The 22,139-nt window shown below is 57.8% G+C and overlaps 1 protein-coding gene across 1 annotated transcript in view; it reads left to right on the top strand.

Moving 5' to 3' along the window:
- Positions 1 to 22,139, top strand: part of WNK3 (WNK lysine deficient protein kinase 3) — a 58,136-nt gene that overhangs the window by 20,051 nt on the left and 15,946 nt on the right. Inside the window, exons 4-15 of the mRNA XM_067552332.1 lie at positions 2,775 to 2,947; positions 4,289 to 4,509; positions 5,161 to 5,318; positions 9,144 to 9,232; positions 9,927 to 10,146; positions 11,563 to 11,845; positions 12,781 to 12,974; positions 13,548 to 13,676; positions 14,507 to 15,832; positions 18,906 to 18,970; positions 19,588 to 19,735; positions 21,067 to 21,183. Of these exons, the coding sequence (XP_067408433.1) occupies positions 2,775 to 2,947; positions 4,289 to 4,509; positions 5,161 to 5,318; positions 9,144 to 9,232; positions 9,927 to 10,146; positions 11,563 to 11,845; positions 12,781 to 12,974; positions 13,548 to 13,676; positions 14,507 to 15,832; positions 18,906 to 18,970; positions 19,588 to 19,735; positions 21,067 to 21,183 (3,123 nt within the window). The remainder of the gene's footprint in view (positions 1 to 2,774; positions 2,948 to 4,288; positions 4,510 to 5,160; positions 5,319 to 9,143; positions 9,233 to 9,926; positions 10,147 to 11,562; positions 11,846 to 12,780; positions 12,975 to 13,547; positions 13,677 to 14,506; positions 15,833 to 18,905; positions 18,971 to 19,587; positions 19,736 to 21,066; positions 21,184 to 22,139) is intronic.

The following is a 22,139-nucleotide window of genomic DNA, read 5'->3' as shown; positions in this document are numbered from 1 at the left end:
CCTCGAAAGAACTAGGAATCCCTGTAGACAGAAGATCTAGCCCTGACCCAGTCCCAAGCCCACCTGCCCCGCTCTGAGGCCGGGAAATCGAGTCGCTTTCTGACCCGACCCTGGCCCCGTGGGCAGAAGGAGTGGAGGAGAGCTGACTGGACCGGCGCCCAGCGGGGTCTGGTTGTTTGCCCGCCCGATCCAGCGCTGACACTTGTACTCGCGCTTGGGTCGGGCTGCCGGGCTCCCCTGTGTGTTTCAGCTGCTTGGACCTCAGGCCCTGGGAAGGGGCTCTCCGAACCGCTGGAACTGAGGCTGAGTTTCCGAGTGGGCGGAGTTAGATCCAGCCCAGGAGGTTGAAGCGCGCTGGAAACTTTGTCCTGGCTGTACAGACCCCTTTCGGAACGATTAAAGAAGTGGCTAACGCCACCTTCTCCCGGCTTTCTAACAACAAAGCCTCAGGCGTTTTCTGCTCCGATCCCGCCGTCCTGTCATCCAATAAAGCTGCAACTGGTGCGTTAATCCTGCACTTGTAGATACCTGTGGCATGGCAGAAGTGGGCTCGCTAGGGTCCTTGTTTAACGGCTGCTTATCCTGAACAAACACAACGGGGAAAGGCCTGCTCATTTCAGTGCCTGGGGGGAGGACAAGCGTTCTTGGGGCGTTCCAGTCTCTCCCCTCACCCGTTCTGTGAGAGCGGAGAGAGAGTTTGGATCTGGCGGGGGTTAAGGCCTGATGGGAATGGGGCCGGGAAGCCAGAGGATATGGTCTACCCGCGCACATACAGACGTGATATGGTGTGCACGCAGAGAGAGACGCACACAGACAGGATATGGGCTGCATACACACACACACGGGGACACAGAGGATGGAGGATATGGCCTGCGTGTACACTCACAGACAGATACACACGCAGGATAGGAGCTGCAGGTACACACCTGGAGGATGTAGGCTGTGTGTGCACACAAACGCACAAACATAGAGAGAGGAGGGGCTGTATACATGCGCTGACACAGGAGAGGGGCCACAGATGGACACGCAAAGGATGTAGTCTGCATGTACACACACACACAGACGCACACAAAGGAGTGGGCCGCAGATACACACCCAGCGGATATAGGCTGAGCTTTAGGGACACCCAGCACATGGGCTGGCAATCCTGGCCATCTTGGCTAAGTTAGGAACTTGGCTAATTTTTTTTTTTTTTTTTTAAACAATTACACTTTTGGTCTTCACAACATTTGGGCCCCGAGTTCCACAGGCTGTGTGCGCGTTGGGGGAAGAAGGATTTCTTTCTGTTTGTGTTAACCTGCAGCCCATTCCTTTCATTGGGCGACCCCCGGCTCGTGTGTTACGGGAAGGAGTCAATGACGTTTCTTTATTTACTTTCTCCCCACCATCCATGAGTGAGCGTGTGTGTCTGTGTGTGCGCATTCCTGCAGGCCATAACCGCCGAGTACGAATGTCCAAACACGCAGACCTAAATGCAGCCGCTGTGGCGTCAGAGCGAGCAGCACCACCACACCTGCTGTTTTGGTTGAAAAGTGTACTTTTCTCTCTCGAAAAGACGCCCTCACAGTCTAGACATACGTAATTAGCGCAAGAAATTGACCGGGAGCTCTTCAGCGTAGCAGTCAAAGGCTAACCAAGTCCAATGGCTGGACAGTGAAACGAAACAAATTCAGACCAGAAATAAAGCATGGATTTTTTAACAGGCAGGGAGTGAATAATTGGAACAATTTACTGAGGGTTGGGTGGATTTGCCATTAGTGGACTTTTAAAATCAAGAGGGGTTTTTTTTCCTAAAAGATCTGCGCTAGTTCAACCGGGATTTAATTCTGGGGCGTCCTGTGGCCTGTGTTATACAATAGGTCAGACTAGATGATCTCCGAGCGCTTCGTAATCTCTGAACCTAAAACTGTTGCCCAAAAGCATCATCCTGGTTGTGATTTTATGGGCGTCTTACATATAGGTAGATATGGCCTCCCTGCCTTAAAGAGTTTAGCCTCTGAGGTCATCACCTAAGATCATAGATCTGTATTCACCACAGCCTTGTCTACACTAAAAAGCTGTAATGTTTTCACTCTCCCAGTATAGCTGTTCCCATTACTATGCCAATATAAGGCATCTTTATACCTGTGTAACCCGTCAGTGCTTCTACTGGTACAACTATATCAGTAAAAAAATAAATCCCACCCCTCGCCCACATAGCTATCCCGCTAAACTTTCAAGTGTAGACAAAGCTTACCACATGGTTTCATAGTTGAAAAGGGAGCAATAGATGAGTAGATTCCTAGGCCAGAGGGACCACGGTGCTTGTCTAGTCTGACCTCCTGCATAACACAGACTATAGAATTTCCCCAGAATAATTCCTTTAAAAAAAAAAATCCCCTCTTGATTTAAAAATTGCCAGTGGTGGAGAACCCACCACAACCCTGGCTAATCAGTTCCCATGGCGAATTCCCCTGGCTTAAATGTTTATGCATTCTGCCCAGTCTGAATTTGTCTTGCTTCTCCTTCCAGCCCTCGAACTGTGCAGACCTTTGTCTGCCAGATTGAAGAGCCCTTTACAAATGTCGCGTCCTGCACGTACCCAAGTGACCCCGTTACCGTGTCTTGGTTAAGTTGAATAGATTGAGCTGCTGGAGTCCATCTCAAAGGCATTAAACGCCTACCTGCCTTGGAGGATCTGCGCCACGGTGCGGCCCCAGTATAATAGCTAATGATAACTGAACGGTGCCCGTCTGGAGCATGGAGACTGAGTCTGTGTTGTTCCCCTTCCCCAGGACAGGAAGCTAACCAAAGCAGAACAGCAGAGGTTCAAGGAAGAAGCAGAGATGCTAAAAGGTTTGCAGCATCCAAACATCGTCCGGTTTTACGACTCCTGGGAGTCCACAGTTAAGGGGAAGAAATGCATCGTGTTAGTCACTGAGCTGATGACGTCTGGCACCTTAAAGACGTAAGTCTGTCCGTCCCTCTCCCCACCCCCAATCACACTTGGTGCAGGCATGCCGAAGTTCAATATTGTTAGCCCTTGTTCTTGTGTCCCGGGCAGTGGTAAATAACACTTCCACTCTCCCTGTCTCCACGCCAGGCCTGATTTCATAGACCTCGGTCATATGCACCCTTAGTCGTCTCTTTTCTAAAGTGAACAGTCTCTGGCTTTTTAATCTCTCCTCTCATAGCCGCTGTTCCATCCCCTCCTCATCTTCGTTGCCCTTCTCTGCACCCTTTCCAGTTCTAACGGATTGTTTTTGAGGACTGCACGCAGTATTCAAGGCGTGGGCGCACCATGGATTTACCTGGTGGCATGGTGGTAGTCTCGGTTTTATTATCTGTCCCTTTCCTAATGGTTCCTGACCTCGTGTTAGCTATTTTGACGGGCGCTGAGCACTGAGCGGGTGTTTTCAGAGAGCTAGCCACGAGGACTCCAGGATCTCTGTTGTGAGTCGCAGCAGCCGATTTAGACCCCTTCATTTTCGCGTGGAGTTGGGATTATTTTTTCCAGTGTGCATTATTTACCGACATTGAATTTTATCTGTCATGAGTCCTATTTCAGTCTGGTCTTTTAAAACCCTGCTGGGCTTCTGCTCTGGGCTACACGGCAGAGTTAGGGTGATGCAAGGCAGCTCACGTCGACCTACCTCTGTACGTGTCTACGCTAAAATTTCACTCCCGCCGACGCAACTCGCCCGCTACACCGACTTAGTAACGCCGCCTCCGCGAGCGGTGGAGAGTCAAGGTCGATGCCGTGTCAGTGCAGATGCTGCGTTGCTTCTGTCGACTGTGGCTGGCTTTCAGAAGCCGGGCCGCAGTGCCCCCCATCGACAGTTCAGTCGTTACAAGCGCTCCTGGTGCGGATGTGCACCGCCGACACAGGGGGCAAAGTGTGACACGCACAAGCAACGTAACGACTGCGGAGGCTCTGAGCTGCCGTGATTTTGTGGTGTAGACATGGCCTCCCTGGCCTTCAGTGTCAGCCTTTCTGAGCCAGGGTCCTCAGAGCTGATGGTTTTAGCATCATCCCTTAATGACCCTTACGTGGTGATGAGTGAGCCATTGCCGGCTTCCAAAGGGACCCCTCTCCCCCTACTCAACCAGACCAACCTACAGCGTGAATTAATGATTCCTGGTGTGAGGGGGGGTCTTGGTTTGGGAAGGGTTGAGAACTTAGGGTTGGCATAAAGAGGAGAGACTGAGGCATGTAGGCGGGTTTGTCCAGCGCCTAGCACAGGGCGGTCCATAGCTCTGTGTCGCTGAGCACCTTTCCCAGCTCTGTGTGTGTTCTCCCCCTGCCCAGGTACTTAAAGCGATTCAAAGTCATGAAGCCAAAGGTCCTGAGGAGCTGGTGCCGACAGATCTTGAAAGGCTTGCAGTTCCTCCACACCCGGACCCCCCCCATCATCCACCGGGACTTGAAATGCGACAACATCTTCATCACGGGCCCCACGGGCTCGGTGAAGATCGGCGACCTGGGCCTGGCGACCTTGATGCGCACGTCGTTCGCCAAGAGCGTCATTGGTGCGTCAACGGCGCGCTCCCTGCGCCAGCTGCTGTCCTGGGGCGGTTTGGCAGGGCTGGGGGAGTCCCTTCCCCACTCCCTCCCTCAGGTTTCCCCTCTGCACAGCGGTGACCTGCTTTCTAAACCACTCTCGTTTGGCTGACGTTCCTAAACGTATGGGTTTACAGCTAGCCGGGTAAACCAGTGTGGTGTCAGTCCACCGCCGCGAGCCACCCGCAGTCTCAGGTGTCCTTTTCCTAATCATCCCTAGTGACTTAGCGACCTCTGCGGCTGTTCTCCGTCACTCAGATCGCAGTACGCCAAAATCAAACCCGCCCCTATCTCTGGCAGATCACAGCCACACGCCTGTGTTCTTCCAGCCGGCGTCGGCTGGGCTTTGAACATGCGGGGTCTGTGGCACGCAACTAGCTCGTGCATCCACGTGTGCTGCAGTCATGCGTCCTGCCCGCAGTGTGGACATACGCTGACGCACCTTGACTTGCTCATTCATCGCACACATTCTGTTGCTGCTGATGGCAAGCTGGAGAGTGGCGGGTTGTGGGAATTCAAGAAGAGTAAAATCTAGGAGGAGTTTGATGCGTGGGATGCTTGCCCGACTAAAGACGTCCAGGTCAGAGACGCTTGAGACATGTTCCTCTTTCCCCCTGCAGGCACCCCCGAGTTCATGGCTCCCGAGATGTACGAAGAGCATTACGACGAGTCGGTGGACGTCTATGCTTTCGGGATGTGCATGCTGGAAATGGCCACCTCGGAGTACCCGTACTCCGAGTGTCAGAACGCCGCCCAGATCTACCGCAAAGTCACCAGCGTAGGTGTAAATTTAACTTCCTCGTTAGTGTAAACCTGTACGGCGGCAGCTTAGGCTGGGTAAGCCTATTACTCAGAGCCGGCCTCGCTGCGCAAAGCGGGTGCTAAACTTAGTGTGTTCGGGGCTGCCAGCCGAGCTGTGCCCCGTCCCTGTTGCCCTCAGAGCGCAGGATACTGGTCGCTTCCAAAAGAGCGCACGGCATGTGAAATGCCACCTCGCCAGGCTCCGCTTCAGTCTGCGGATTTGGAGCGTCAGCCTTCTCAACAGTCAGGCTCCTGGAAGGTGTCTCAGACCGAACGCTCGAAATCGCTAGTCACTGGGGAGCGTGTGTGACCGGCTGGGGAGTGTGTGTGACCTGGGGGCCCTGGCCTTGGTGTGGGAGGAGGCCGTGCAGCGCCCGGCGCAGTGGGGAGCCTGATCTTGGTGTGTGTGTGTGTGTGTGTGTGTGTGTGTGTCTGCGGTGCCCGGCCCCGCTCTCGGTCGGGGGTTGGCGCAGCACCCGGCATGACGGGGGCCCCATTCTCTGTCAGAATCTGTGCGGCTCCCAGGGAATCTGGAGCCGCAGTCTTGGCCTGGGGGCGTACTTGTGGTGCCTGATGCAACGTGGGCATTGATCTCTGTCTGGAAAGCGTGTGCCGTGCCTGGTGTAACGGGGGTCCTGGTCTCTGTTGGATTCTGTGCAGTGACTGATGCGGGAGGATCCTGATCTCCGTACGGGTTGTGCTATGCGGGCTGTGATCTTAGTCAGGAGACTGTGCAGGGATTCTCGCACAGCCCCTGGCTGAGTCAACACCCAGCATGACAGAGGCCCTAATCTCTGTCTGTCTGTCTGTCTGACTCTCACACACACACACACCTCGCCTCTCCTCACTGTGCGTAAAAAGGTGGAAGAATGCAAGCATGGCTCTGCGTTAGAAACATTTTTAAGTAGAGGCGAATAAAAGTTGCTTTTCCAGACCTGGGGAACGGAGGCTGCAAATTCTTGCAATGCATTCCGAAGCCCTCTTTGTTAAACCCGTCCGGAGCAGGAGAAAACGGCATTAGCGGACAAACAAACCAGTTAATTCTCAGCAAAGTCACGCGTAATTATTCTGACAGAGGGTGGAAGGGCTGGCAAGTGTGGCTGAAAGGATGAGTCGAATGGATTAGAATGGATTTGGCCCCGGTTCCACATTATATAAAGCCCAGACGTTCTGCTTCACATTTTAGAGTAGAGGCTGGAAGTTTCAGGGTGTGAGAAGGGAGTTAACAGAAGGGGCTGGCTGGATCCTCTCCTCTGCGTGATGCAGCTCAGACTAGATGATCATAACGGTCTCTTCCGGCCTTAAAGAGTTGGCCCAAGTCTCCCCCTGGCTGATGTTAATTTTGAACACATCTTCGAATGAGAGAAATGTCGGGCTGGAAGGGACCTTGAGAAGTCATCAAGTCCAGCCCCCTTCACTGAGACAGGCCCAAGTAAACCTAGACCCTCCCTCAGTGGTGGTTGTCCAACCTGTTCTTAGAAACCTCCACCAAGGGGGATTCCACAGCCTCCCCTGGAAACCTGTCTGGATCTTACCTATCCGTACAAAGACTACCCTTAAAGACAAGCTCCCCTTAAAAGACTGTTAGCAGGTCCCCTGTCAGTCATCTTTCCTCTAGACTACACATGCCCAGTTTTTGTAACCTTTCCTCACAGGTCAGGTTTGCTAAAACTTTGTTCCTCTTTGTTGCTGTCCTCTGGACTGTCTCCAGTTTGTCCACATCTTTCCTAAGGCGCAGTGCCCCGAATTGGACACAGGACGCCAGCACAGGGCTGACCCGTGCCAGCTCTTGTTAACACATCCCCAGAATGAAATTAGCCTGTTTCACCACTGCCTCGCATCGTTGACTTTCATTCCATTTGTGATCCGCTGTAACCCCCCGAGTTTGCAGCAGCCTGGTTTGTAGTTGTGCATTTCATTTTGCCTTCCTCAGTGAGACACTCTGCACTTGTCTTTCATGAATTTCATTTTGTTGATTTCAGACCAATTCTCCAATTGGTCACGGTCATTTTGAATTCTAATCATAGCAGATGAGGGTTGGAAGGGGCCTCAGGAGGTATCTAGTCCAGCCCCCTGCTCAAAGCAGGACCAACCCCAACTAAATCGGCCCACCCAGGGCTTTGTCAAGCTGGCAACGCCTCCCAGCTTGGTGTCATCCGCAGATTTTATAAACGCACTCTCCACTTGGTTATCCCTGTTGTCAACGACAATATTGAATAGTCCTGGCCCCAGGACTGACCCCTGCAGGACCCCACTCAATACGTCCTGCGGTTTGGAAATAGCAGGGAAATTTGAGCAGCCTGAGAGAGGGCTGAGGTCATGCCGATATGCCAAAAGAGTGAGCGGCATGACCTGGGTAACTTCAGCCCGGCATCAGTCCCGGTGCAGAATAACGGTAAAGCAGATCCGGGATCCAGTCGATAACGACTCAAAGGAGAGGAACATAATTAGTGCCAACCCCCGTGGTTTATGGACAGTGGGGCTTGCCAGACAAATCTGGTTTTTGTGATGAGGTTGATAAGGTTGGTTGATCGAGGTAGTTGCACAGTCACACGTTAGATTCCCTCCCCGCCGGAATAGCTGTGATTGCATCCACGCTGTAACTGTCCCAGTACAGTGATTGTGTTACAGCTAGTTAGTAAACACCCCTTCCTGGACTCCCAGCAGGAGTAACTGGATGAAATTCTACAGCCTGGGCTAGGTCAGGCTAGATTATCTACTGGCTGTGAAGGGAGGTGGGTCTATCGCAGCGTACAAGAGAGGTGATTTGACCTCTGTCTACGGCTGTGGTGGAGTGGTGCATAAAGTTCCGGTGTCCCCCTTTTGAAAAAGGATGTTGAAAAATTGGAGAGGGTGCAGAAAAGAGCCACAAAAACCATCTGGAGGAAATGCCTCCCAGTCAGAGACTTGCTCATCAGACAGATTGAGAAGTGGCTGGATTACAGCGTGTGACTACCTTCCCAGGGAGCGGAGCTGGGTCCCAAAGGGTTCTTTAAACTAACGGGGAAAGGCAGAACAAGAAGCTGAAAGCAGCCCCAGTCCAATTGCAAACCATGCACATTTTAACAGCAAAGGCGATTGGAACAAGCGGCCAAGGGAGTCGTTTGTCAGTAGGTTCTGTTACCGCTGGATCTGGGGCCGGTGCATCCGCTGCTGGGGTCCTGTGTGCAGTTCTGGGGCCCACAATTCCAGGAGAGTGTTGATCAGTTGGAGCGGGGTCTGAAGAGCCACGAAATGACCGAAGGGTTGAAAGACCTGCCTTATAGTGACAGGTTCAAGGAGCTCGGTCTGTTTGGTGTGAGCGAGAGAGGGTGATGGGTGCCGAGGTCACATAAATACTAAAGTGGGGGACAAAAATTTTGAATGGGCTCGTCCGTCTGGCAGAGAAAGATCTGACACAGTCCAATGGCTGGAAGTTGAAGCGAGACAAATTCAGCCTGGAAATATGGCGTTCATTTTTAACAGTGAGGGGCAGTTAGCCATTGGAGCAGTTTACCCAGGGCTGTGGTGGGTTCTCCAGCTCTGGCAGTTTTTCAATCCAGCTGGGATGCTTTTCTAAAAGATCTGCTGCACGTCAAGCAGGGCGTGTTGTGGGGCAGTCTCTGGCTGGGTTATCCAGGAGGTCAGGCTGGATGCTCACGCTGATCCCTTCTGGCATTCCAGCATGTAAAGTTCTCTGTGCAAATGCAGATCCTTTGCCCGTGCCAGTTAACAGAGATCAGAGGGTCCCTGCTCCCAGCTTGCTGGCTCAGAGGAGGGGCCTGGGCTGCCTGGCGCACAATGACGATCCCTTCTCTTCCAGGGCATTAAACCTGCCAGTTTCAACAAGGTGACCGACCCGGAGGTGAAAGAGATCATCGAGGGGTGCATCCGGCAGAACAAATCCGAAAGGTATGTTACCGCACGAGGCACGGGCTCAGGGAGCCTCTTCACGGGTGCTGATGGGGTGGTGTTGGCTGCGGCCTCCCGGTCCGATTTGGGAAGTCCACAGGACTTGCGCACGTGCTTTCCGGAGCCGGCGGCCAAGCGGCTCGAGGAGTAGCTGTGCGTCGGGGAGCCATCTCGGGCTGTTTGAAATGAAAAGCTGCGGGGTCTCCAGACCACAGTGGCAGTGCTGTGTAGAGATGAATTCTGTTACCTGCACCTGGTGTGGGGGTGCAGTGGTTAGAGCGGGGGGTGGGTGGGCAGGCTGGGAGTAGGACACAGCTCTAGAAGGGGAGTGGGGTCGAGTGGGTTCGAGCAGGGGAGTCTGGGGAGCCAGGACTCCTGGCTTCTGTCCCTGGCTCTGCTGCTGGCTCTGAGACCCGGGGGCAGGTCACTCAAGCTCTCTGTCTCTAGCTCAGCAAAGCAGCCAAGCACACACTCAGGCGCCCCCGCATTCGGCCCAGCGGTTAAAGGCTTTACTGGGGTTCTAGATCGGGGCCGGGGACAGCAAGGGGTGGAGCGTCTGCAGCTCAGGGCCCCGGAGAGCCTAGAAATGGTGTCCCCCGAGGGTGGCAGCGAAGGGTGAGGTGGTCACAGACCAGGTTGTCAATATTCTGTTGGCGACGGGCCCCTAATCTCCCCCCCGACCTCTCGCCATCAGGTTGTCCATCAAAGACCTTTTGAACCACGCCTTCTTCGCGGAGGACACGGGGCTGAGGGTGGAGCTGGCGGAGGATGACGACGGGCTGAACTCTTCCCTGGCTCTGCGGCTGTGGGTGGAAGACCCCAAGAAGCTGAAGGGGAAGCACAAGGACAACGAAGCCATCGAGTTCAGTTTCAATCTGGAGTTGGACGTCCCCGAGGAAGTGGCGTGTGAGATGGTGAGCGCGTGGCATGCGCGCCTCCTGCTGGGCGATGGGCCGATCTGCCTTCAGCTCCTGCTGCCTCTTCTTTGTCTGTGTGGGAGCTCTGTGGGGCCGAGGCTGTCTCTCACTGTGTGTTTGTGCAGCACCCGGCGCGGGGCGGGGGGCCCCGTTTCGGTCAGAGGGGTCAGCGCTGTGCCCAGCACGACGGGGCCGCTGATCTCAGTCGGGGAGGAAGGTCTGTGCTGCATCTGGCGCGCCAGGGGGCCCCAGTGTCAGTTTCCCCTCCCACCCTTCGCCTGTCCTGTCCATTTAGCCTGGAAGCTGTTTGGGGCAGGGACTGTCTTGCTGTTTGCACAGTGATGCTGGGGGGGATCAAGCTGCTTCTTTAAGACACACAAACACCCTAGAGGGCCTGGAGGCATCATTGTGGTTGGCCCTGCTTGTCCTTCCCATGACAAAGCCGTGTCTCGCCTGTCTTTCCTGGGCGACTCGCGGAGGACTCGGGATCAAGCTGGGCTTGTGCTCTCGGGGGTGCGTGTGGAACCTGACTGCGTTTGGTTTTGGTTTGGTTTTTTCATTCAAATGGTTTGACACTTTATTAACATCTCTGCCTCCGACGCCTGCGGTCGCCGCTGTCTGCCTATGTCTGCTGAGGCCAAGCGCATGGGGATTGGCCCGGTACCAGGGTGCCCCCCTTCCTGGCCTACTCGAGGGCTCCCTCTTAGGTGACAGCTTGTGGCCTGAGAGCTGCCTCCAGGCATGACCAGCGACCCCTCGCAGTCCCCTGGTCTTCATCCCAGCAGCTTTGCCCCATCACAGAGCGACCCAGTCCGTTCGGTTAGCATGGTACAGAACATTTTTTGCACAAAGCCACAAGCAGTCGTCATGCTCTCCCGGCTGATCCTCTGCGTGGCGTCATGGGGGGTTGTCAGAACTTTACTGGGGTGTGGCTGTGTCTCTCAGCCAGCTCGGGCTGGGGATGTCTCCTGCATCCTTGCCTCTCCAGGAGATGCAAAGCTTCAGGGTCTGGGTATCTATAGAACCGGCACCAGGAATTTGCTTTAGTCACTCTTGTAGTAACTCCAGATTTTCTCCTCGGTCCTGAGGGCTAGAAAGTTTTTTTTCTGGTAAAAGAAAGGTGGCATTTCACCAAATCACCTGACTCCAGCAGCTGGGTCTTTAGGAAGAAATATGGAGGTGAAATCCTGATTCTGTCAGGGTCCGGTATCACGAGAGGCGGCAGCGCCTCTTGCCTGAGGGCGGGAGAGAGCGGTCGATCCACATCTCGGCACCCTCCAAGGAGTTCTCCAAAAAGGAGGGTGGGGAGCTAAGAGCCGGGAGCTTCTGGTTAACAAGCCGAGAGGCTTTCCCGGGGTATCCGGAAAGCAGGAGCAATTCCTCGTCTTTCCCCTCTCGCCCTCCCTTCTGCAGGTGAAATCCGGATTCTTCCACGAAAGCGACTCCAAAGCTGTGGCCAAGTCCATCCGGGACCGCGTGGCCCTGATCAAGAAGACCCGGGAGCGGAAGCAAGCCAGCTGCCTGGAGGAACAGAGGGAGGCCCAGTGCAAGGTGGCTGGCGGGGCCCCGCTGCCCCCGGGCGCCTTGCTGACCGGCCCGGCCCAGCCCGGGGGCTCCGAGTGGGAGGAGACAGAGGTGGACCAGCATGTCCGGCAGCAGTTGCTGCAGCAGACTCAGCACCAGTCTTCCTTGGCGGGTACGTGGAGCCGGAGGGGCCGCTGGAGCCTCTGGTCGACATGCCCCCCCTCCGAATGCAGCTGACTCTCCGCCTTTGAGCTGTCACCGGGCCCCCTGCAGGGGCGCCTTGCCGTCGTGCTGCAGCGTGGACGCCCCTAGGCCGACGGCCGGGGTCATTTCCCGTCTGCGGCGCGAGCCCAGCTCTCCACGAGGCGGCGGAAGAATTCTTCCGTCCCCCACGCGGCGTCTCCTGTGGGAGTCGGGTCCACCTAAGTGCGTCGCCCAGGGCGCGAAATTCCCACAGCCCCGAGCGATGTAGCTGGGTGGAGCTAATTTTTCGGGGAGGTAGAGGGGGCGGGGCCCAGGATGTAGAAGGGCCCCCGTGGTGCTTTGTAGTCCCAGGGGGGGCGAGTGTCTTCCCAACGCCCGACCTGGACTCTGCCATCGTGACGCTACACAGACATCAGTCTCTTCCCAGCTCCTGAGGCTGGCCTGCCCCGTGCCCCCACGCCGCCGTTCCATTCCGTCCCGTCCCGTCGAGCTGGCAGGAAGGGCTTTCGGAGGGGAGGGGTCGGGGCAGTTGGCAGTTTCGGGGTCAGGCCCCCTGCAGATCACCCTGGGTTTTCTGCACCGCGTCGTTTACTTTCTCGCACCAGACATGAGTCGAGGGGCAGCGTGGCCTAGTGGTTAGCATGCTGCCCGGGGACTCAGGATGCCTGGGGTCTAGTCTCTGCCCGGCCGGCGGGGGGATCCCGCTGTCTCCGTGGCACGTTTCCCCGTGTTGTACAGCGCTTTGAGAGGCGCGCTGGATAAGAACTTGGCAGTGGCATTGGTGAGGAGAACGTAGGTCTGGGGGTCTGGTTCCCGGGTCCCCATTCACGCGGCGTTTGCAGCGGCTGGGAAGGGACACGGGTGCCAGTCCTCAGAGCCGCTGACAGGGCTTTCCCCATGCAGCTGAGAGCCTGCCGGAGAGCGCCGCAGGGTCGGCAATGCTGTCGGACGCCCCCAGACAGACCAGCCTGGCCTACTCGGAGCAGATGGTGGCCGGCCCCCAGCAAGCCTTTCCCCTCCCGCAGGCGGAAGCCGGCCTTCAGGGGCTTCTCTACCCGTCGCAGCCGCTGGTGGGATGTTATCAGCAGCTTGCCAGGGTAAGGCGCCTCCTTGGGTAGGGTCAGAGGCTGGATGGACAGCAGGGAGCGGGGCTGGCTGACCTCCTCTCGTATCCCCCTGTATGGAGTCCAATGGCGTCGCCTAGCCCGAAGGAGTTTGGTCCTTGGGGGACTAAACTGGCCGAGAACAGGAGAGACCAAAGTGTCTCCAACGCACGAAGGCCCTGAAACGTGCTGGCTTGCGCCACGTCCCCAAACCCTGCCCATCGGAGCTGGGGCAGTGCCCCCCGTCCCCTGCCTCTGCCGAGCCTGAGCAAGAGTCACCAGCCAGGCCGCTAAACGTGCGTCTGCCCAGCCCGTGTCAGAGCCAGCCCTGACAGACTCAGGCTCGTGGGGCTGGCGCTGCGGCGCTGAAAACACCAGTGTGGACGGTCCCACTTGGGCGCCAAGACCCTCTTGCTGTTTTCAGCGCTGGTCCGAGTCTGTAGATCCCGGCTCAGCGTACCGTGTAGACAGACCTAAAACGGGAGCCAGACATCCAGCTGGGCGGGTGCAGCCAGCCTGTGCTCCGTTAACGAGCTCCTTCACTCATGACGATCATTCATTAAGCAGGTGCAGCAGCCGAACCTGGGCCAGCCGCAGACCTTGCCCCCAGCTCTGCCCACCCACAGCCTAGCCCTGCCGGCGGCTCCCCCAGCCCAGGCCTCGCCTCTCGCGGGCCAGCAGTTCCCGCAGATGATGGTAGGTCAGCGGGGCTCAGCTGACGCGCAGGGGGCGGTGGGTTCGGAGAGTCCATGGGAGGCGGGTACAGCGCTGACCCGAGCCCCCCGGATCCGAGGTCAGAGCCCAACGCGGGGGAGCCACTCGGGTCCCGGGGTTCAGAGATGCCAAGTGATTTCAAAGCAGCGGGTTGGGCTAGATGATCCCTGCCGGGCTGCGGCGTAGCAGCTCCAGCATCGAGTCCTTCCTGGGTCAGGGCCTCGAGCCTGGGCTCCCACATCCAAGGTGCTCGCCCTCACCCCAGGGCTGCTGCCTGGTCAGGGGTGGGGAGGTGCTGTCTGGCCAGACGTGCGGTCCTGGACCCGAGAGCCCTTCCCCCCCGGCAAGTCTGCATGCGTCTTGGAGGATCAGCGCAAGGGGATCTGAAGAGAGAGCTGCCGACCCAGAACGCTGGCGTGGGTACCCCGGGGAGCCGTCCGTTTCCCCGGGTCCCGGGGGGCTGAGCCTTTCGGCTTTGTAAATTGAAGAGAACTGCTAGGTGTTGAACCAGACCAGGCCTGGCAGAAGGGTTCCCCCCCCCCCCCCCAATTCTGGGGGTGACTCCCAGAATGCATTGGGTTCCCCAGAGTGCCTTGCTCTGCTCATGCCCTGCTGCATCCGTGCCTCGCTCCCAGAGTGCAGTGCTGCGGGAGACGCTCTGGGGACGCCCGCCTGGCGCGGGTGGGAGAGCTGCTCTGACTGTCTCTCCCAGGATGCGTTCGTGCGTACGTGGGCCGAGCCTGGCTTTGGGGGGGAGGCTGTGCTGAGCGGCGTTTCCTCGCCTGTAACCCCCATGTTTTCTTTGCCGCCAGCACCTCGAGCCGCAGCTGCCCTACGGGGCCGAGGGGCAGGCGCTGGAGCCGTCGGTCGTGGCCGGACCCCAGCCCATCCTGACAGCCGTGTCTCCCCAGGCCGTGCCGGCGGCCAGCGCGCAACTGGACTCCGCCCCCAGGACCGGCGGTCAGATGGCAGCCGAGGTCGACTCGGCTGCTGCTTTCCTGAGCCTCGGTCTCAGCCCGGCCCCGCAGAACCAGCCCCCGGCCCAGTTTGTCGGCAACGTGCCGAGCGTGGCCCTGCTGCTGCCTGCTTCCGCGCCCGTGCAGCAGCCCCAGGAGGTTCCTCAACACGCTGCACTCGGGCAGCAGGCGCCTGCCATGCCGCCGCCGCCGCAAACGGCGCAGCAGACGGCGCCCCTGCAGCAGACGCAGCATCTTCCTGCCATGCCGCAGCCGCAGCAAACCCCTCAGCAGACGGCGCCCCTGCAGCCGCCTCAGCCGTATGCCGTAATTCAGCCAGACTCCTTGCTGCAGCCTCCCCTCGCTCAGCCCGCATGCCCTGTGCAACTGCAGCCGCCCCTGGGTTACCCGCAGCCGCAGCTGGTGCTGCATGCCGGCGCCCTGGAGCAGCCCCAGGGCTCGCTCGCGCAGGAGCCCGCGGTGGAACGCACGTGTCCCGTCTTGCCCCTGGAGCAGCTGGTTTACCCGCCGCAGCCGCAGTACGCCCTGCAGGCTCCGTACGCCGACCAGCCCCCCTGCCCAGCGCAGCCGGCGGAGCCGTTGGCGTACGCGTACGCGGAGCCGCCGGGGTACTCGGTTCAGCCCCTCTACGCGGGGCAGTCTCCGTACCTGGTGGACCAGGTGGCGTTTCTCAGCCAGATGGCGGGGGAGCCGCAGCAGCCGGCCTTCGTGCCGTCTCCCGAGCCCCCAGCCTATGGGGCACGGAGCCAGGAGCCCGGAGCGGAGCAGCCGGCCTACGGGAGAGCCCGGGCGCCCTTCCAGCAGGACGGCAGCGGCTCAGGGCACCCCCTGGCACAAAGGACGGGCGAAGGGCACCAGCCAGCGCCGCCGGCGGTCCCATTCCTCACGCCGCAGCCCCCGGCTTTCGCGCCGTCCCCGATGCAGCCGCAGTCCCTACCCCAGCACGTTCCTCTCCAACCACAGCCGCTCCTGGCCACAGACCCCACCTTGCTACACACCCTGTCGCCCAGGCCGGAGCAGCTGCATGCACCCTCCTCGGAGCAGCCAGCCTACGTCCTGTTAGCGACGGAGTCGGGGGCGTACCAGAGTCCGGCAGCTGCCCCTCTGCAGCCCCCCGTGAGCCCCCAGCTGCAGCAACAGCACGTGCCGGGGCCGGAGCAGGTATGTGACCCAGCCTCTGTTGAAACCACACGGGTGGGGCTGGGATTTCTTGAGGAGAGCCGCGGACAGCGCCTCCCGTGGGTTGGGTGACGTTCTGCAGCCCAGGTCCACCAGACAGCTGGGTAATCTCATGGTTCCTTCTGGGCTGGACTGTGAACCTTTGGTTCTCAACCCTTCTGTCAGGCAGCGGGACCTGGGCCGTTGTGCCTAGGGGCGGGAGCCGGACTCAGGCTTAGTGGTTAGAGCCGGGCTCCTTCGGGGAGGCAAAGCAAAGACAAGACAAGACAGGGTCCGCGTCGGGGCCCACAGCTGGGAACAAGCAGGAGCTATCGCGGCCGCTGGGCTCCCGCCCCAGTCTGCTGACTCCCGCGGACGGGCCCGCCAGCTCGTTGGGCTGCCCGGGGACTGGCCCTCATTCCCGACCCCCCTTAGCCAGGACTCCAGCCTCTTCCACGCAGCGCCTGTGGAAACACATTCAACACCAGGAAGCCCTTTGCAAGCTGCTGCCCAGGGCCCGGTGGGATCTAGCATGACAGTCTGCAGCCCGATAGCCAGGACAGGCAGCTGGTGAGACTGTCCCCCCATACCTGTCCCGCAGAGCGGGGGTAGCTAGGCAACATCCACTGTGCACCCTCCCATAGCTACGGCCAGTAAAGGCGGTCGAGCTGCCTGGCACTAGGGTTTTGCCTCGTTAGCTGTCCCGATCCCTTGTGCCACGTCCAGTTCTGGCCACCCGCGGCCGAGGAAGGTGAGCGGAGGCTGGGCCGGGCGCAGAGAAGGGCTCCGAGGGGGGGCGGTGGAGGAAGCTGCAGGAGCTGGGCTTGTGTGGCCTGAAACGCCGGGACAGGCCAGGAAGGAGCGTGGCTGCTCCCTAGGAATACTCCGGCGGGGGGCATTGCTGCTGAAGCTAAAGCCCGGTGTGGGCACAAGAAAGGGGAGGAGTAGGAGGTTTGCGACCCTCAGAGGAGGGGGGACCTGGAGCAGCTGCCCGGGCGGGCGAAGAAGATGGAGCTTGGGGAGTTTGTGACCGGCTTCCCCGGGAGAGCAGGGGACTTACAGGCCTGTGCAGTGAAGTCCCTCCCGGGGAGTTTCTCCAGAACAGCAGCGGCAGGGTGGCCGCGTTAGCACAACAAGACCTGGCCCGTGGCTCGCTCACCACACCCGGTCCGGAGCGGTGGCTTTAGACACGTTAGCGCCTCCGTTAGCGCAGAGAGACTCAGCCGCTGTGCGCTTAGTGGGGGAATGTCGCCCAGCCCAGCGCCCGCTGCAGGACACACACCGGCCGGATAAACTCCAGGGCAAATCCTGGGCATTTGCCTTTGCCTGTGTGAGCCTCATGTTACCCTGCCTTGGCTGCTGTTTCTCCAACCAATGTAAACCCAGCAGTTGTTCCCTCCAGCTGCTGGTACAGCAGAGCACAGGCTGGGTGCGGTGTCGCCCTTTTGAAGTACCGGAGAGCTCACCGTACTTTACTAATGAGTCACCTCTCCCCCCCACCCTGGGGGAATTAAATTGATAGCATCCCTGTGTACTTCTAGCACCAAGGAACGTGGGCCACTCTTAAAGGAGGGGGGGCTGTGAACGAGATTTGGATAATTAGCGGGACACGAGCTCCCAGTGCAACACTAGGGCCAGAAGAGCTGCCGCAAACACGGAAATCTCCGGCGGAGCAGAGGGGTGTTTTCTCTCTGCTGCGACCTCTGGCCAGGTCTGGTGCCGGGAGTTCAAGAAGGAGGTTGGTAAATGGGAGAGGGTCAGAGAGAAGAGCTGCGAGATGATCAGAGGGTGGGAAACCCTGCCTGGGAGTGACAGTCACGGCTCGGTCCGTGTAGCTGACCACAGAGAAGGTTGAGGGGCGGCTTGATCCCAGTTAGACGTATCCGCGTGAGGAACAAATATTTAATAACCGGCTCTTAAATCTAGCACGTACAGGCCTACCATGAGGCAATGGCTGGACAGTGAAGCTAGACAAATCTGAACCGGAACTGAGGCGTACGTTTTAACGGAGAGTCATTAACCACTGGAACAGGTCGCCAAGGGGCATAGTGGATTCTCCATTACTGGCCATTTTTAAGTCAAGATGGGATGTTTTTTTAAAAGATCTGTTGTAGGTCAAAGGGAATTATTTTGGGGACGTTCTCTGGCCTGTGGTATACGAGAGGTCAGGCTGGATGATCTCAACGGTCCCTTCTGGCCTTAAAAATCTATTCAATCTATGAACTCGTCCCACCCCTGATTAAAAGTAACTCCCGGGCCAACGTTAAGAAGCAAGGCCAAGCGTTTCTGAGCAATTCCTGCCGTGTCTAAGGGCTCGTTCACATGGGGAAGTGCCGGTGTAATTCTACCAGGAGAGTTACTCGGGAACAACTCTCTGTGCAGACTCTCTTAGTCTGGAATAATAGTCGCCTTTCCTACTTTAGATTTTCCCAGTCAGTTTCCTGCTCTCGACGAGCTCTGCAGTCCCTGGTTGACTCTGAACACCTCCTCCGTGGCTGGGGACTCTCTGATTTTCCATCAGTCTCCAGGTTTAGCCAGCATCCCAGAGACTAGTTCCTCATGGGGTGATCTTCTTAAAGTGGTGCCCCCAGGTGTCCAACTCATACAGCTCTTCCACGCCTAGCTTCCTCCACCTGGGAACAGCTGGCAATCCCGCTGCTTTCCCGGCTCTGTTTGGAGGCTCTGCGGCTCTCTCCCAAACCTCACCGATTTGACTCTTCCACCTCCAACTTCTGGGGTGAAAAACCACCAGATTTGTACCTAATGGGTAGCGTTCAGTAACCCTGCACTGCTGGCTTCCAGGGGGAGATTCTAGTCTTAGCAGAGCCTGGCAACTTCAAACCCTCCCGCCCCAGCTGTGATCCTGCCGCCTTTCTGCGCTGGAGCCAGTTCATCCCTCACTGACCCCGGCAGTTCTCGTGCCGACATTGTCCTTTAGCTCCGGCTTACGTTCTTCTGGCCGTTGTCCAGCCACAGGCCCCGTCAGGCCGTTCCGCATCTCACAGCTGACACAGCCCCATCTCCCCGACGGGCAGGGCTGTAATTCACTCGTTTCACAACTCCTGTTTCACGGCAGGTTCCCCAGCCTGCCGCCATGGCGGAGCCCCAAGGAGCTGCTCTGAAGCAAGACTTGCCGCAAGGGTGAGTCTCCTTCCCCTTTCGTTCGAGAGCGTGGGAACGTGGGGGTGGGGGGAAACTGAGCCCGGTGCGAGATGCGACCTTCCTGCCCGTGTGCTGTGCGCATCTGGAGAGCGCGGCAGGAGCCTGCGGGAGCTGCAGTTCACAGCCCCGTCAAGGAGCTGCACTGGCAGTCGGCTGGCCCTTCTGCCCCGTAAAAGGGTCCCCTTTGATTTATGTCTCGCAGCTCACATCCTGCGACGACGAGGGATAGTTTCCAGGTAGCTGCACGGTTCTGTCTCTGTCCCCCGCCCGTCTAGCCATGCACAGAAATGGCTGAGCTTGGCCATGGCCAACCAAGCCGCGTTTTGTAGCACTGAAGTGATTCCATTTCCCCTCTCCTCTCGGCCTGCGGAACTCATTGCCACCGGACTCCAAGAGAGGGCGTGACAGGACACACCAAATAAACCAGCCGTTCCAGGACTTTGGGCAGGGATTTGAACCCATCAGCCCGTGTCAGCCGGGGGCTAGGCGGAATCTTCCACGGGGGGCAGATTGCCTGGTCCAGTTTGCGGCAGCGACCCCCATTTTCCAAAAGCTCATCCGCTCGTGTTTTGTTTCTTTCCCTGCTCTGCCTCCAGGCTAAATCCCGAGCTGGCCGCTCTGAAGGAAAGCGCCAACGCACACGAGCCAACGAGCGGCAACGGCAAACAAGACAGAAGTAAACAGAGGCGGGCGTCCTGCCCCCGGCCTGACAAAGGGACCAGGTTCCAGCTCACCGTGCTGCAGGTTTGACCTGATTACAGCCTAGCAGTATCTAGGCAGGGAACAAATGTTTAATGTTGGGCTTTTCCTCTGTCTGGCGGAGGAAGGTCTAACATGATCCGCTGGCTGGGCGCTGAAGCTAGACAAAGCCAGCCTGGAAATAAGGCATCAGGTTTTAACGGTGAGTTGTCTGCCACTGGCCCAGGTGGATTCAGCATCACTGGCACTTTTCAACCAGGATGGGCTGTTTCCCAAACACCGGCTCTAGTTCAAAGAGGCATTGCTCTGGGCCAGTTCTCTGGCCTGTGTGCTCCAGGAGGTCAGGCTAGGGGGTCTTGTGGCCCCTTCTGGCTGGGTCTGTGGACTTGGGGTTCCCATGCCCATGCTGGAATGCCCACACTGCCTTGTAGGCTGGGTTTGCAGTTGCTGGGTCTGGGTCTAGCGTGTCCACACTGCGCCACGTGGATCTTCTGACTCAGGCTGCGGCATCTGCACTGCAAAATAGCCAGCCTTGGACCCAAGTGCCCGCCGGATTCAGGCTCTGACCTTCCCACTAGCAGGGTCCTACGACCCGCTTCCCGCGTGCTTGCTGAACGGAGTCAGACTGATTTGTGTGTGGACAGAAGCAGGGATTGGAGTCGGACCTGAGATGGAGCCGAGGCTTAGCAATGTAGATGTTCCCTCCCGTTTTCAAAGCCCAAATCCCATTGGTCTTCAGCACAGCATCGGCTCCTGGGTAGAACCGGCATTTGGTAATGGGCTCTTCAGTCTAGCAGCGGAAGGGCTAATGCTCCAGTGGCTGGGCGTTGAAGCTAGACGAACTCAGACCGGAAATAAGGCGCAGATGTTTAACAGGGCGACGTGTTAACCATGGGGCATCTGATCGAGGGGCGCGGTGGGTTCTTGGTTGCTGGCAGTTTTTTCAAATCAAGTGGGGCTGTTTTTGTAAAAGATCTGCTCTTGTTCAAGCTGGGCAGGTCTCTGGCCTGGGTTATCTAGGGGCTCAGACGAGACAATCACAATGGGCCCTTCTGGCCTTGGAACCTAGGAGCTGGGCCTGAACATTGCACCTGCCTCCCTTTAATACCCGGCTGTGGGGAAGGGTTGTGGTCTCCTCCATGTCTGCTCGGGCTCGGGCTTTGGTCCCCTTCCCGGGATCGTGTAGGAATTGTTGTCAGAAGGGGGGTCGCGGTGCAATGCAGGGTGAGAACCGCTGCCCTAGGTAGACGGGAGTCTCGAAGTCGGTCTGGAAGGCAGAATGTCCCCCTCGCTCCCTGAGATTCCTGCCAGCCAGGCTGCCCCCGCCAGGAATCAGCTCCCGCTGCAAAACGCCGGCATTCTGCTTGCATCGCCAGGTGTCCACGTCCGGGGATAACATGGTCGAGTGCCAGTTGGAGACCCATAACAACAAGATGGTCACCTTCAAGTTTGATGCCGATGGAGACGCGCCCGAGGATATTGCTGACTATATGGTGAGTTTCCCTGGCTTCAACCCTGCTTACCAGGACTCTCTCCTGGGAAGCAGTGACCCTGGAAAAGATCTGGGGGGTCGTGGTGGATAATCAGCCGAACACGAGCTAGCAGAGTGACGCTGGGGCCGAAGGGGCTAACGTGATCCTGAGATGCATAAACGGGAACCTCGAATAGGAGCAGAGAGATTATTTTACCCCTGGATGTGGGCCCGGTACGACTGCTGATGGAATACTGCATCCAGTCCTGGTGGCCCCAGTTCAAGAAGGACGCGGATAAATCAGGGAATGGGTCAGAGAACAGCCCCGAGGATGATGAAAGGGTTAGAAAGCTGCCTTCGAGTGAGAGACTCAGGAGCTCCGTCTGCTTAGCTGAACATCGAGAAGGTGCAGGGGTGACTTGATCGCAGTCTGTGTGTCTCTACGTGGGGAACAAATGTTTAACAATGGGCTCCTCACCCTAGCAGAGGAGGGTCTGAGACAATCCAGTGGTAGGAAGTTAAAGCGTGACAAAGTTAAACTGGAAATAAGTAAACATCTAGCGGGGAGAGAAATGAACCATTGGAACGACTTACCAAGGGCTGTGGTGGGTCCTCCGTCATGGACAGGTTTTCAGTCAAGGTGGGGTGTTTGGCTAAAAGATCTGCCCTTTTTCAACCAGGAACTCTCTTGGGGCAGGCCTCTGGCCTGGCTGTACAGCAAGCTCAGACTAGATGGTTCTCTTCTGGCCCCGGAATCTAGGAATCTTCCTTCCGCTCAGACACCTCCACCCTTTGGGCTTCCTTTGTGAACGTATTCGCATTGCCCGGGGCAGCTCAGATACCGCCTTGCGTCACGGTACCCAGGGGCTTTGAGGTGTCCAGGGACACCTCACCCAGGGTCGCGGTTTCCAAGGGGGTGACTAGACGGTGTAGGCAGAGAGTTATGAGGGCACGGCCCCAAGACTTGGGGAGTCCGTG

The sequence above is a fragment of the Emydura macquarii genome, unplaced genomic scaffold, assembly GCF_026122565.2.
Source record: "Emydura macquarii macquarii isolate MOO-44397 ecotype Brisbane River unplaced genomic scaffold, CSIRO-AGI_Emac_v2 contig_1386, whole genome shotgun sequence".
Taxonomy (NCBI): Eukaryota; Metazoa; Chordata; order Testudines; family Chelidae; genus Emydura; species Emydura macquarii.
The sequence above is the reverse complement of the archived record's forward strand: the minus strand, read 5'-3'. Positions and strand labels throughout refer to the sequence as shown.